Below are 14,595 nucleotides of genomic sequence, written 5' to 3'. Positions count from 1 at the left end.
ATGATTAGGCCAACTAGTACACAAAATGTTGATTTAATGGAATTAGTTCAAAACAAGTCTGAAATAACTCCTCAATATTCCTCTGGTGTTTTAAGAGAAAAATATATTTTCTGACTCTGACTCATTGCTATTTTATACCAGTTCCTCTGGTTACAAACTTAAAGGACAGTGTTGTTTAATTTCATTAACTCGCTATCTATGAGAAGCGCTAACTGGGATGGAAGATAATTACCCAATTCACCCCTGATCCAAAGAGTAAAATCACTGCTGAAGTACTTAAAATGCCAGAGCAAAGACACACCGTTCATTCATCCATTGATTCATTCATTCCCTTAACTCTGCTTTGCAACAATTTACTGAATGCCAATGACCACCAAGAGTATCTGAATCTGAGTAAATCATTTGACATCCGAATGAAGTCTGATGAAATTACAGCTTGTGACGCTTGTGTTTTTTGCTCTTTTTTTTTTCTTGAGCACAGGAAAAATCTCCTAGTGTAGTGGGAATATTCAGAAAATCTTTGGGTGTATGAAATTTAACCTTACCTTTTTTGACGATATGAGTTAAGATCAATATCAGACTCTGTCTGTAAAAAGAAAAGAAATTAAATGAGACTCTGAAAGTAAGTAGTACATCATTGTAGTATGCAGGATATCTATAAAGAGCAGGTTATAATGACAGAAGGTCTAGATCAAACACATTTTTAGCAAAGTGTTGAAGTCTATCTTCTGGACCTTGCCATTTCGATGGGCTATTGTTTGTATACACAGTGTGTGCATCAGACTCTCAAAAAGATAACCTTAGAGATGTTCTCACTGAGGTTCACTTCTGTAGGGATAAAATAAGAAGGAAACAACTGGATTGGGAGTACAGTCTAGTCTATTGATAAACCTTAACATTTCCACAAAAGTCCAAACTCACATGTACATAAAACCAGTAAGATCATAGTGTTCAAAGTTCCATTCAAGGGACTATTACAGCTACGCTTTCAAAATGGCTCAGATATTTTTTAATATTTGTAAGTAGTTTATTGGACAATTAAAGTAATTTGAATACATCATTTAGGCTGTCACAACATTTTAAAGAATAATTAACCATTAATAGTACAGCAAAGAATGACACAAATAGTACTAGAAAAAGAAAGAAGCCTTCACAAAGATTTATTAAAATGTAAAATTGATAAAGCCTTTAAAGCTTTTGTAAACCTCATTAACCTAGAATAAAACTAAGTTATAGACAACTGGAGTATCAAAAAAAGTGGTAAATTTAATTTAAATAATTGTTTTGTGTTTCCTATAATTCTGTTCTTGCAGAAAGGGAAGAACAAACTTTTTATTTTCCAAAAATAAACTAATTACACTTACATAAGTCTCATAACTCTTACCACTACAGAGAGTTAGACAAGACAAAAAGTAGGGCTGCACGATTAATCGCATGCGATTGTCATGCGTCTCGTCAGTAAAGCTGGTTCTGTGATTAGTAGCGAATGTCCATCACCTGCTTTCAAATGGAGCGGCACTTAATATACAGAGCCGTAATTCGCTGACAAGCTACGCAATATCACGTCATAATCGCAGATGAATCACATTCGGTTATGAACGCGATATTGCGTAGCTTGTCAGCGAACTATGGCTCTCTGTAGTAAGTGCCGCTCCATTTAAAAGCAGGTGATGGACATTTACTGCTAATCACAGAACCGGCTTTACTGACAGTACTCGCAAGACAATCGCATGCTATAAATCATAAAGCCCTAACAAAAAGCAATGATATCATGCAGATCAAAAGATACCAAGATGCTAAATCAATAACTGCTCACGCAGATTCAGCAAGAACATTTAAAAGCGGTATTGAAGAACTTTCTCATAAGATCATCAGTTTGTTCATGAGATTACATCAAATTACACCAGTTGCTTTGTGTATCCAGACAAAGAAGGATATGCAAGATTCATTATATCAGCTAACAGACTCACAAAAACATACCTGCAAGAGGCCTCCTTCCCCAAAGTGTAGTACCTCCAGGATGTTGTCTGATTGTATGAAAGCTGTAGACAGACAGACAGACAGACAAAATTGCCATGAGGTTTGGACATCAGCAAACAATGCCATTGCCATTGATGATTTGATTTCTCAGTGTGAGAACATGGCTCTCTGGGAGTGTATCAGATCTGGACACGATTGCCCATCAGGCAGCATAAAGAACTGAAAAGAAAGGGAATCATTAGAGTAATTTTGCGATCATTCAACTGACTGGATTTTTCTCAAGTGACTTCTTGATTAAGGACTTTGAAGAATTGTATTGTTTCACTGTCTCATGCATTACGGTGTAAGAGAAGCTATAGTTGCCACAGTATCCTGAAAGCAGTATCTTTTCAGGACAGGAAACGACAAAAAAGCAAGCAAAACAGAAATGGAAAAGTCAGAAACTGATGTGGTCAACATGAAGTTAACCTCAATCTGATTTCTGATGTTTTTATGTTAGTAGCTTCATCACTTTATCAAAATACTTCAAACAGGAAATGTTAGGCTACTTGCATAACCTCGGTTCTCCGAGAATAGAGCAAGGTATCTTATTATGGGAACGCTTCCAGGCATGACAGACTATGGAAGCACCAATTACACCACGTCTCTCCAAAGGACGGACTCAGAGCTCCAGACTGTGAATAAATGGTCGCATTTTGTGATGCACTGGCGTGATCACCGCGTTGCCATTTATTTTGCATTTGAGAAACATTACACAGCAAGTGAAACTAAACCCTGCTACGTTTCAGCTGCACAGCACAGACAGTTTATCAGCTCGACCGCGACACAAACAAACTTGTCCGAGTTAAAGCACTCAAGACCACATACAAATCCCATGATGGGACCAGCTGCTTCAACATTGGTCTCAAACGCCTCACTCCTTTCATAAAACGGCACATTACCCAGCTCCTCCATTAATTTGGCTTGATAGGCTATCAACAATGAAGTGAAGTTTAGTGCCCTCACCGCTAGTGCCGAAGACTTATACATTTTCTGGTACATGGAAATGGTAAAGTGTTCCATTTTCCAAGGAAGGGAGGTGCTCGCGAATCAATGATGAGAGAGTGATCCGCCTGTTCGGATGCAGGTGGTGAGCCACTGACTGCTCCAACAGTGGAAGGGTTACAGAGCCCAAGCCCCACCATCTCACTCACATTGAGACACGAGTAACCCTTGATGGACACGTGATGAGAAAAGGATTTATCCCATGACAACTTTATTTCTGATATACCGTATTTTCCGCACTATAAGGCGCACTTAAAAGCCTTTAATTTTCTCAAAAAACTACAGTGCGCTTTATAATCAGGAATGCCTTATATATGGATCAAGGCGCTCTGTCAAAATGTTGACATTCCCTTTAGCACAGCTCCATCTAGTGGATGCATAACGCAAACCCAGTCAAACGTTTGACTGCAGTATCTTCTATTCTATGTGATTTATAATCCGGGGCGCCCTATATATGAAAACAGTTCTAAAATAGGCCATTCATTGAAGGTGCGCCTTATAGTGCGGAAAATACCGTACATGCCAGCACAGCGCAAAGCAGTTGTTTCGCTGGGAGAAGGGAGCCTTTTCCCATCATAGAGATCCAATTCAAATCGGTTGAGATGCTAAAATAAGTCGAGTTTCAACTAGGGGTAGGAGTTTATATGAATCTACATTTGAGGGGAACTTACTGTCTTCAGGCCGAGCCACTTAAACTAATATGCAAAACGTAACTATAAACTGTCTAAACAGTTTTTAAAGGCCCTTAATATGAAGCCTACACTGTAAAAAATGATCTGATCAAAAAGTTATGATAACTCATATACGTCATTAAATCAGACATAGAAAAATGTGTTTTGAAATTTCAACTCAATTGTTTGAGTTTTCAATCTTCCAATTTAGGTTCATAAGTTACTTCAATGAATCACAAATTCAAGGTGCTTGAATGAACTTTCCATTTTAAATTGAGTGGAGGACAGCTCTTTGCGCATGTGCGGGGAACTACCGACAGCTAGTGTAAACAGCCCCCTCTGGCGGTGTAAATACGTAATAATGATATAATGTAAAATATTAATTTAACGCAAATAATATTTCAAATCGGTGTATTGGTAAGAAACCGTTTTACACCCTGCTGGGGTTTGCTTTTCTAAACTAATTGCTACTAATTGTAATTGGCGACTGTTCACATTTTAAATGATAACTGATATAGATATACTAGATAACTGAACATTATAGTGTAGAAACACATAAGCCTAAATATTTCATGAATCTTTCCTTAATGTATTAACACATTTCCCAAAACCTGAAACATTTGAGTAATGTACATATTTCACACTTTCGAAAGTGTTATTTTAACTTCCAAAACGGAGGGAGTCATATATACATTTCAAGAGTGTTAAATTTGACTCAAATTGAGTTCAATGTACACTGGCACTTTTGCTGTGCCAGGTGCCTCATTTTTCCATCAGACAAGACGAATCGGATTGGCGTGAACAAGTTTCTTTGGCAATGAATGTTTGTGGCTTACCCTCCTTGTGAAGGGTGTCAATGATTGTCTTCTGGACAACTGTCAGATCAGCAGTCTTCCTCATGATTGTGCACAACCCTTCTATTTATCTTAGCCTTATTATGTGACCTGTTTGGTATAAAAAAGTATTGATTGCAAGTTTGAGATGATTGAAGTGTTTATGTATAGCTTGTATTGGCTTAACATGGGTTTTAATTTAAAAAAAAAAGTTTTGTACTCAAATTTGTCATTTTTTATAATTAAGTTAAAACTAGTGGTGGGCATAGATTAATTTTTAATCTAGATTAATCTCACTGTGATCTTGAAATTAATCTAGATTAATCTAGATGAATCTACATTAAAATGGCTCATTCGAATTCTGCCGAAGGCCTTCAGAATATGTGTTACCCAAATAAAACTGACAAACAGTAAGTCTTTGAGAAGGGGTTTATCAAGCTAGGTGGTGCATTAGAAAAGGGGCTCATCTCCTGTTTCCAAAATGCATCACGAAGTGCTTGAAAAAGCTGTAAACTAATTCCACATTGCACAAGGTGCAAACAACCTTACGCCTGTTTCACACATACTCTGTCTGCAGTGCGTATGCGTTGCATATTTTTTTACGCACCCATGTTAACGGATTCCAGTTGCGTTCCAGGAGCGTTGCGTCTGCAGCAGTGCAGCGACCGTTTACGTACCGAGTAGCGAACCGCAAACGTGTCCTGTGTGAAAGCACATCGAGTCCGTTCTGCACCACATACGTAACGCACACAGACTGCATACGCACTGCATACGCACTGCATACGCACTGCAGACGGAGTATGTGTGAAACAGGCGTGAGCAGGGCCGTAGCTGGGGTCAGCGGGGACCCAGTGAAGGTTGTACCAGTGGGCCCTGTTTAAAATTGTTTAATTTGTATGTTAGTTTATTTTTATTTATTTGTGCTATTTACACAATGTTCAAGTTTTTTTCAAGTTTGTAGGTGTCAAGGTACAGAAACCAAATAATAAAATGTAAAATAGCACTGGATAGTCTTCAATGTAAAAATGAAATATACAATCAAACCTACATTTATTCAGACATTTCTCACATTATTACAGTTTTGCTATATATAAAAAAAATTATATCTGGTGTCTGAATAATTTTTGGTTTGTCTGTTAAAACTACAAAGTAATTCAGTCAAGAGCAGTGAGTGATTTTCATTTTCTTGGATTAACATTACAGCAGGCAGTAGCTAAATTAAGCGCGGTCACTTTAAGAGACGATGAACGCATCCAATATAATACACATCCCATTTTTTCCTCAACTGTTTACTTTCGCTTAAATAACTGACAGTTTTTTCGAGCATAATTTCCAAGGTGGATATTTTGACACATTTGTATGTATTTGTCGGCACAAGAGCAAAAATCAGCAAATTCGATGTTCAAGTGTTTTGAGACGCCTTTCTCTGCGTGAGCCCTGAACACCAGAACACCGCGAGTACTGAATTGGGCTCTTTCACATCTTTTTGTTTGTTCAAACTGCAATTTGTATTTGTTCGTTCAGGTGCAGGAGGGACTTCGAGGAGAACTTGGCAGAAGAGAGCTCGGTTCAGTGTCGCTGTCCCTGATATGCGGCTCTCTCTCGATCTTGTGCATACTGAACACAGCGCGCGAGTATCCAGCTACTCTGTTCAGCTTTTCCACGTCTTGTTTTTGGATGCTTTAATGTTTAAATCGACAAGCGGTAAGGCTTAAAAACACGTGAAAAAGATAAGCTTTCATGACGATGCACAGCAGTGGCCCATCAACTGTCGTGAGCATCTTTTTAGGCTGGCCTCAGCCAGTCGGTTATATAAAATATCAAGGTGAAAGTCATCATAGCTTGCTTAGTATAGACCCAGCTCCCAACCCAACTTTGAGAATAGATTAACAGCGTTATTTTTTTTATCGCCCAATAAGAGTCTCACGTTAACGCATCACATTAACACCGATAACGGCCCACCACTAGTTAAACAAGACATTCTTTTAGATCATCTTAACTTGATACTCTAATTCAAAGACATTACTTAATTGAAATTACTAAGTTGAACCCACTATTGGGGATAAGTTAACAGAATGCTCATTACTGAGTTCACTTTATTTTGAACTTGCATAGCAAAGTTGAAACAACAATAATTGTATAGTCATGTTGACTCACAGAAGGCAATTCACAGCTTAACAAGACTCAAAATAATGAGTTAAAACAATTCATTAATCCATTTGGTTTTTAATTGAAATTGAGGCAGCTGCTTAACTTATGATTTTAAGAAGAAACAAGTAGATATTTTTTACAGTGTAATATGAAGAGAGGGAATCTGCATCTCATTCAGCACGTCTGATGTTTTGGTTTCATGCAGATATTTTTTATGTATAGTTTCACAAAACTGAAGTCAAACCATTCTGTTTTTGCTTCAAATTTCGGAATTAAACAATCAAATTGAGATGCTCATGTTGCATGTATGCAGCATATTTGTTTGGATCATGATTAAAATGCAGTGGTTGTCCCTCATTTTAAATGGAAAGAGCACAGACAAAGCCTTATTTCGTTTATATGAAGAGATTTATTTTATTTGTGTTATTTACTTTATTTGAGTCTTGTTTTAAAAGTTTAACTTAGTTTTGTTATTTATATTTACATTATATTTAAATTGTTATTTAGCAGATGCTTTTATCCAAAGCAACTAACAAATGAGGACAACAGAAGCAATCAAAACCAACAAAAAAGCAATAATACGCTATATTAGTATATTATTATAGTGTTATATTTCAATTTCACAAAGAAACATGCAGCATTTGTCCTAGCAATAACAAAAGGACACATTTAATTTATAATCTGTCTTAAATCTCATTGTGATTTAAGACAGATTATATATATATATATATATATATATATATATATATATATATATATATATATATATATATATATATATATATATATATATATATATATATATATATCTCGTTACATCCGTACTCCTAATCCTACACCCATGCATGCTATACACATCTAGGCATGGGACGATAACTGGTTTCAAGATATACCACATTTTGGAAAAGTCACTGTTTCAGAACCACTAACAATTTTCATTATACCGTTCCTGCGGTATGCGCAGTTTTTTGCATTTTGTCAAAGACTGAAAGTGCAGGACTCCCTCAGTTGTATGCAGAGCAGACCATCACGAGTCACACGACCCCTCCTCCTCCGGTTGGTGCGAGCAGTCAGAGTCACCTGTGTGTAGGATGGCTGAAGGAGATGAAGAAACATTTTACCCCTGTCAAAGATGTCGTCTTTCATATGGGAATTTTTCGGGTAACATAGACTAACCATATTCCGTACACAACGATGTTTCGTACAGATTACACTTTAGCAGCAATCACTAAATAAATACTTCCAGGTAGAACATTACTTTACTGTATTTCTATGTCATCTTCATTTCTCCCTCTTTACCTCCGATCAAGACAGAGACCTACAGCTGTATATATAGGGAGGGGGTGGGCTCCTTGTCATTAGCTGTTATTGGTCCACCATGGTGTAATTGGTGCTTCCATAGTCTATCACGCCTGGGGGCATTCCCATAGTGAGATACAGAGCAATTGTTTGACAGAGAACAACTGATGACAGTCAATACACAAGTGGGCACAGAAAACAGATAAGCCTGAAGGGACATCCATACTGTCAGCAAATTAAAATTTTCTTGTGCTTATACTAAAATATAACATCAGAAGCCCGTTAAGAAGCAGCAGATTTTTTTACAGATTAAAAGATGACTAATGGCAAGTCCTCCCAGAGCTCCTGAGTTCTCATATTCAGCTTCATGTCTGTCTACTCAAAGTGCTATTATTAGTCTGCAGTTCTGTAACTCTAGTGAAGTTTATAGTGATAGATGCCGGTCATGTTCCCTCGTATACACTTTCAGAGGTACAAAAAACACACATCACTTTCCACATTACATAGTTAATTATCTTAGAGAGGTGCGGAGTCCATCTCATCAATAAACATTTAATCTTGAGTCTAGTGTCAATTGGACCAATGCCCATCAATTTACATTTTGAAATCCGTGAAAAAGATGGGGTGTTTAGACACTGAGTCTACAGTAGGGCTCTGCGATTTGGGGAAAATATCTAATTGCAATTTTTTTGATAGTGATTTGATTTTTAATTTTGCAAAGTCAAGCTTCAGCTTTTTGTTGTCAAAATTGTCAATTGTGTGCAGCACAGTATACCTGATGAAAAAAAACTATAGGAAAACATCACAAAGTCTAGGTTTCCATTAAAGCAATTAAAAATTACCTTTGAAGTGCGTTTTTGGCATTATTCTAATAGGAATTACTGTTGTTCTATTGTTTCCCATCTGCCAGATTACATCCCATCAATAGAATCCAACAAATACCATATAGACACCATTATATTTTCAATTAAAGTCAATATAATTCCCATTAATATTCCCATAAGATTTTCTATAGTGTTTTGGGAGGGGTTCTATTGTTTGTTTGCTTTTTACCAAGGGAATATTATAATGGTATTATTACTTTTAAAGAATTAACTTAATTACTGAATTTCACAGGAAAGATTGGTTTATTTTGTGTATATAAAGGTCCATTACTTTCAATTATTAAAGTATTACATTGGTTACACAGGCTGAATTATTAATTTTTAAGTATTTGGGATTTTAAGAACTTGGGAAAGAAGTGGAAATGTGGTGCTGAATGTTTCATTTCATCAAAGTAAAATTAGCAAAGAAGTTAGACTGAATTTACACTCGTTTTAAATTTGGAGCCAGATTTTTCTTTATTATTAATTTGCCTAACTATTGATCTGACCCTGTAGATGCAATAATCACTCTCTCTCTCTCCCGCAAAAATCATAGGCCTTGCGATAAGCAAACCGCAACATCTCAAATCTCGATTGCGATTCGATTAATCGCACTGCCCTAGTCTACAGGAACTGCAGATTAAAAGTAAATTATTTTTGTATGTTTTTGCACAGTTATGGTTATAAACTCTCTCTCTCTGCCTCCCTACATTTGAATTTTGAGCATGATCCATTGGTCAAAAAAAGAAAAGAAAAAAGCCTTAAAGATGACAGTATTTTTCTAAATTTCTATAGAAATTGCAATAATATTGTTTTAATATAATAAATGTTTGCCTTATGCACTGAATAAACTACTCTTATTTATGAATACTTCAATAATGACTATGTATTGCTGTGCAGTTGTCAGTCAAATCTGTGGCAAGATACTGCGATGGCAAGGGTTGCATTACCAAACGATCTATGACTGAGAAAGAAGCTTTACAGCATTTGCGCTTGCATTCTCTTCATTTGCTTAGAGGCACTTACAAAGAATTACTGTTCATAGAAGAGCTAAACTAATAGATCTATTAAATGAATATCAGATTCAAACAGGATTTCATAGTGTGTAAGTAATGCTTGCCAGAAAGAGTCTGGAACTTCGATGTTTAAAAGCATCTTTACACACCAGATATATTTTTATTACAAATCCCTATAACTGAAGAGCTTGTATAGTGAAATTTCATGAAATTCTATGCTTGGTCCAACACTTTTCAACACCACCACATCATTCAAAGTGATACTAAACAAATGTAGCAAATACTTGTGTTCTTTTCAACAAAAGTGGCTTCTACACGTAGTTTTTAAATGCCAAAAGACAATCATGGATGTTGTAGTGCATGGAATGCATGTCAGAACCTTCAGTGGCTTTGTAGAGAACCAGTGGGAGGGAGCCAGGTGCTGCTGAATGAGCAAATACATCATGTTACTCCGGAAACTAACTCATGCTCATGTACACAAACCTTTGATGGATTCCTTTTAGCCAAACAAAGACATATGCATTGTCAACTGTAGTTGAGGCCATCGTATGAGACACTGACTGCTATATTACTCAATCACAGCAGCACTGGAAAGGAGCAAGCGGAAAAGACTGGAAAGCAGCACTGGAAAGCCAGCAAACCAATCACAAAAACATTTGTATGTTTAAACATTTTGTGCACAACTGAAGACCATAAGGCTGAGTGAGATCTAGGCCTCGAAAACCTAGAACACTATGTGCTATTGCACAAATGAACAGAATTATGCAACAGCAATTGAGCATCTCTCGATCAAGCATCAACCATTTCCCCTTCTCATCGCTCAGGCATCTGTTGAGCAGATAGATCTCAGAAAGAGTAAAAAAAGAGTTTGATTTTCAACTTTCAACGCGTGTTGACCTCTGGACACAAATTCTGCTACTATAACTGCTGTAACTGCAGAACCACATGTCACAATACGATACGAGTTCAACCAGTAAGTAAAAATGAGAAACTATTGAGTAGCGAGACATTAATGGGGTCATCGGATGCAAAATTAAAAAAAAAGTTATATTTTTGATAAGGCCTAAAAAAAAAATTTGTTTGGTTCCGGTTTCCGACCGACCCTGTCAATTTATGTGCGACCCAAATTTATTTTATGAGACTGGGGAAGAACGGTCTTTCACACATCGTTAATTAAATTACAGTTTCCTTTAAATGCTGTTTTACACTTAAGTAATCCGTTAAAAACCATTAAGTATTGCATCAAAACCCTTTAACTGTCAATTCCTAAAGTGAGCTATAACTTAAGGTTTGGAAATCGTAACATTAAGAGAAACACGGGGGGGTGGGGGGAGTCAACAATATATCGCGGAACAGAGAGGGCACTGACAACATGCTGACAGACAGGACATTAACATTACCAGCTTACTTTTAATATGAAACAAAGTCTCATTTGGTTATTTCACCTTTCAAATGTGGTCATTTTTTAAAGAAATGTAAACAATAAATACCGTTTTGTGGCTCTTGAATGTGTCGAACAGATCGCTGTAAGTTAGATCATGAAGATGTATGTACACTCCGTTTTTCAAGTTCAAATCCTCCATGTTAATCTACTATGAGATCGCCTGTCAAACTCCCGCGAAGGCTTTTTGTGTGTGTGTGTGCGTTTTGCGTGTCTATGGCAACAACAGACTTTAAACGGGAATACAGAATCACTGTCGTAAAAGTACCGGTACACACATTTAAAATCAGCGCGCGTGTGTGTGTGTGTGTGTAAAACTGCCACTGGAGAAAAAAAAAAATAAATTAAAAAAAATATAAATCCCTACCGACCAATGACCTCAACTGACAACCAACCGGAATCAAACTTTTTTTTTTTTAGGCCTAATGGGGGCTGGCTGAAGGTTGAATATGAATGTTTGTTGTAGGTGTGTGTGCACATCCATCCTATAATGATAAAAATCCACCCAGTGTAGTGTTGTCAAAAGACTTCAGTACCAAGGTAGAAAAAAAATACAAATGTTACGGTACCAGATTTTTAAATGTACCCGGTCAACCCAGTTCTTGATCTGCTACTTGAAAAGTGCACAGATGCGCTCTCTTCATAAAAGCACAAAGCAAGTCTAATTAATTAAAAACATGAAACAGATACATTTTTACATCAATTTAATAAAAGTTTAACAAAAATTACGTTTATGGACCTATAAAATGTTTTATTTTTTCTCACAATATTTGTGTTTCAGCATGTCTAATTATTTGAATGCATAAAACAACAATTTATTATTATTATCATTATTGTTTTTTTAAGAAGCCTTATGATTTTTCCCCTTAAAAATTCTGTGTTGTGTATTTAAATTTTTCTGGTTATGAAATCAAGACATGAAATATTAATTTCATTTATCTTTTAATTAATGAAAATTAAGCAATTTTTTAAGCAATTAAAACATGGAAATGTTGTGTGATTATTCCTTCAAAAAATAATGTTTGTTTCATTTTAGTAGTAGCAGTAGGTTATGTACATTCTGCTGAACAATAGACTTCTAAACAAATCAGACTTTTATTTTGACGGGTTGCCGTGAATACCTTTACAGTTCTGTTCCGGTTTCTGTTTATTTGAAATCACAATATATACATCACATTTAGAAAGAATTAGAGATGCACCGATCATGATTTTTCATGGCCAATTCCGATACAGATTTTTTTTACAAGCAAACTGGCCGATTCCGATACCGATTTCCTTTTTTTTTTTTTTTTTTAGCAACAAACAAGAAAGAAGGAAAGTATGCATAAACAAGATGTTTATTTGGTATTTAATAGGCCAAACTGGCTTTTGGCTATTGAAAACAATAACTGTAACCATCTGAAATTAACGGCAGTAACTGCACAGTAAGTAGCCTATATTCAATTCAAACATAGATGGTACACACTGTAAATATTCAGATTACACAAAAACATTTAAGTGATTTTTTTAAATATTTTAAGTTTAGATAAAATTAAAAAAATTACATTTCCAGTTGCCTTCAAATATTTCAATGTTATCTTAAATGATGATATTTCTCAACTTATAATTAGGGAGTAATTCACTCAAAATTTTATCTATTTTTCAACACACATAATGTGGGAAATTCACTTAAATTTAGACTTTTGCTGTCCATCCTCAGCCTAACCACAGGCTCTACTCTTTACCACAACGGTAACACTACAAAACCAACATAACAAAAACCTTTGTAAATTCTAATACAACAACATTTAAGTACTAACTTATGTCCCTCAATGTTAATCTTGTGTAAAAACACACAAAATAACACTTAATTTCTACATTTATTTTCCTTGTTTTCTGATGAAAAACATGCTGTGAACTAGAAAACACAATAATTTTAAGTTCACCTTACTACAACAAAATTTGGAGTTTACAGAACTTATTTAAATTAAGTCCAATGAACCTTTATTATTATTTGAGTGCAACTAACTAATTTCATTTGATTAATTTCACTGTTCGGTTTTACAGTGCAGACATCAGCATATAGCTTTTGTTTTTGAATTGGGTTGAAACTACATAGAATATGTAAACATTAAATGAAAACATTAACTGTAACCATGTGAAATTAAAGGCAACAACTGCATAGTTCTACAATCCAAACAACACAATCAACACACATTCAATAAGATGTTTCTTAATCAGCATTCAGTATTTTATTTTTTAAATTTGGTTTTAATAAAAAAAAAAAAAAAGGTCTTTACCAGTAAGACTAAATAAAAAGTATGCGATATAAATACATTATTCCAAAATTTTTAAATCAAATAATGCAAAATGCTAAATGTTTCATTCATCCAATAAATAAAAAAATTAGGGTAATGATTCACATCTATATTTTTTTAATTGAGCCAATGAAAAATAAATAACTATTGTCTCAAGTTAAAAAATATAGATGTGAATCATGACCCTACAATTTTTCAGTGGATGAATGAAACACTTTTTCAGTGTGCTACAGCAGGTGATTTTTAAATCAAATTAAGTCAATGTAATTTTAAGGTAAAATAAAAATAATCATCCTATATAGAACTGACGTTTACTTCTGGCTTTTTAAACGTGTATGCAAGTTCTACTTTACCAAAAAAAAAAAAGCTTCCTGCTATCTGTGCCTCAGACGTGTAGCTCTGCGCACAGATTTCGAAATACTTCCACACAAATTACATGATAGGGAATGATTACAATGTAGTCTGTGCACGCGGGCGCACTTCCGGAAAAATTTGCCAAAAAAAAGACCAAAAACCGGTCAATTGGCGATCTTATATTTTAAGCAAAAAAACGTCCGGTTCCGATTTATGGCCGGTGCATCCCTAGAAAGAATGATAATTTCTATTTTTTTATAAAAGCTCTATTATATTTTTATGACATAGGCTACGCGGAGCTAAACTCTCGAGACAAGACTTATGACAGATAAAATGTTACTAAATAAATACACAATTGTGATAGAGAATAAGAGGCTGACGTCTGATTTCTCCAGCGGGCACATTTACCATGTTTACTATGGTAATGTTAATGCCTAGCGTGCAGTCTTTTGCATCACTTATAAATATTCCTGCCTTGTATGGTAATTATAATCCACATCGGATCAAGTTATTTCAAACACTCGCTGCTGACTAAATGTGAGTTTTTAGCTCTACTTATTAAAAAAAAAAAGTATGCTGGTGTTATAGCTGTTAGCTTTATGAAATGATCCGCGGTGCTGATGCTCTCCAGACGTGGAGAAACTCT

At 35.5% G+C, this 14,595-nt stretch overlaps 1 protein-coding gene across 2 annotated transcripts in view; it reads right to left on the bottom strand.

Moving 5' to 3' along the window:
- Positions 1-14,595, bottom strand: part of LOC132151873 (transmembrane protein 131-like) — a 48,374-nt gene that overhangs the window by 27,427 nt on the left and 6,352 nt on the right. For both annotated transcript variants that reach the window (XM_059560355.1, XM_059560356.1), the window contains exons 2-3: positions 1,981-2,042; positions 546-586 (exon numbers count right to left, since the gene is read on the bottom strand). In XM_059560355.1, coding sequence (XP_059416338.1) covers positions 546-586; positions 1,981-2,042 — 103 coding nt within the window. The remainder of the gene's footprint in view (positions 1-545; positions 587-1,980; positions 2,043-14,595) is intronic.

This window comes from Carassius carassius, chromosome 10, assembly GCF_963082965.1.
Source record: "Carassius carassius chromosome 10, fCarCar2.1, whole genome shotgun sequence".
NCBI classification, from domain to species: Eukaryota; Metazoa; Chordata; class Actinopteri; order Cypriniformes; family Cyprinidae; genus Carassius; species Carassius carassius.
This window is presented reverse-complemented; position numbering and strand designations above follow the sequence as displayed.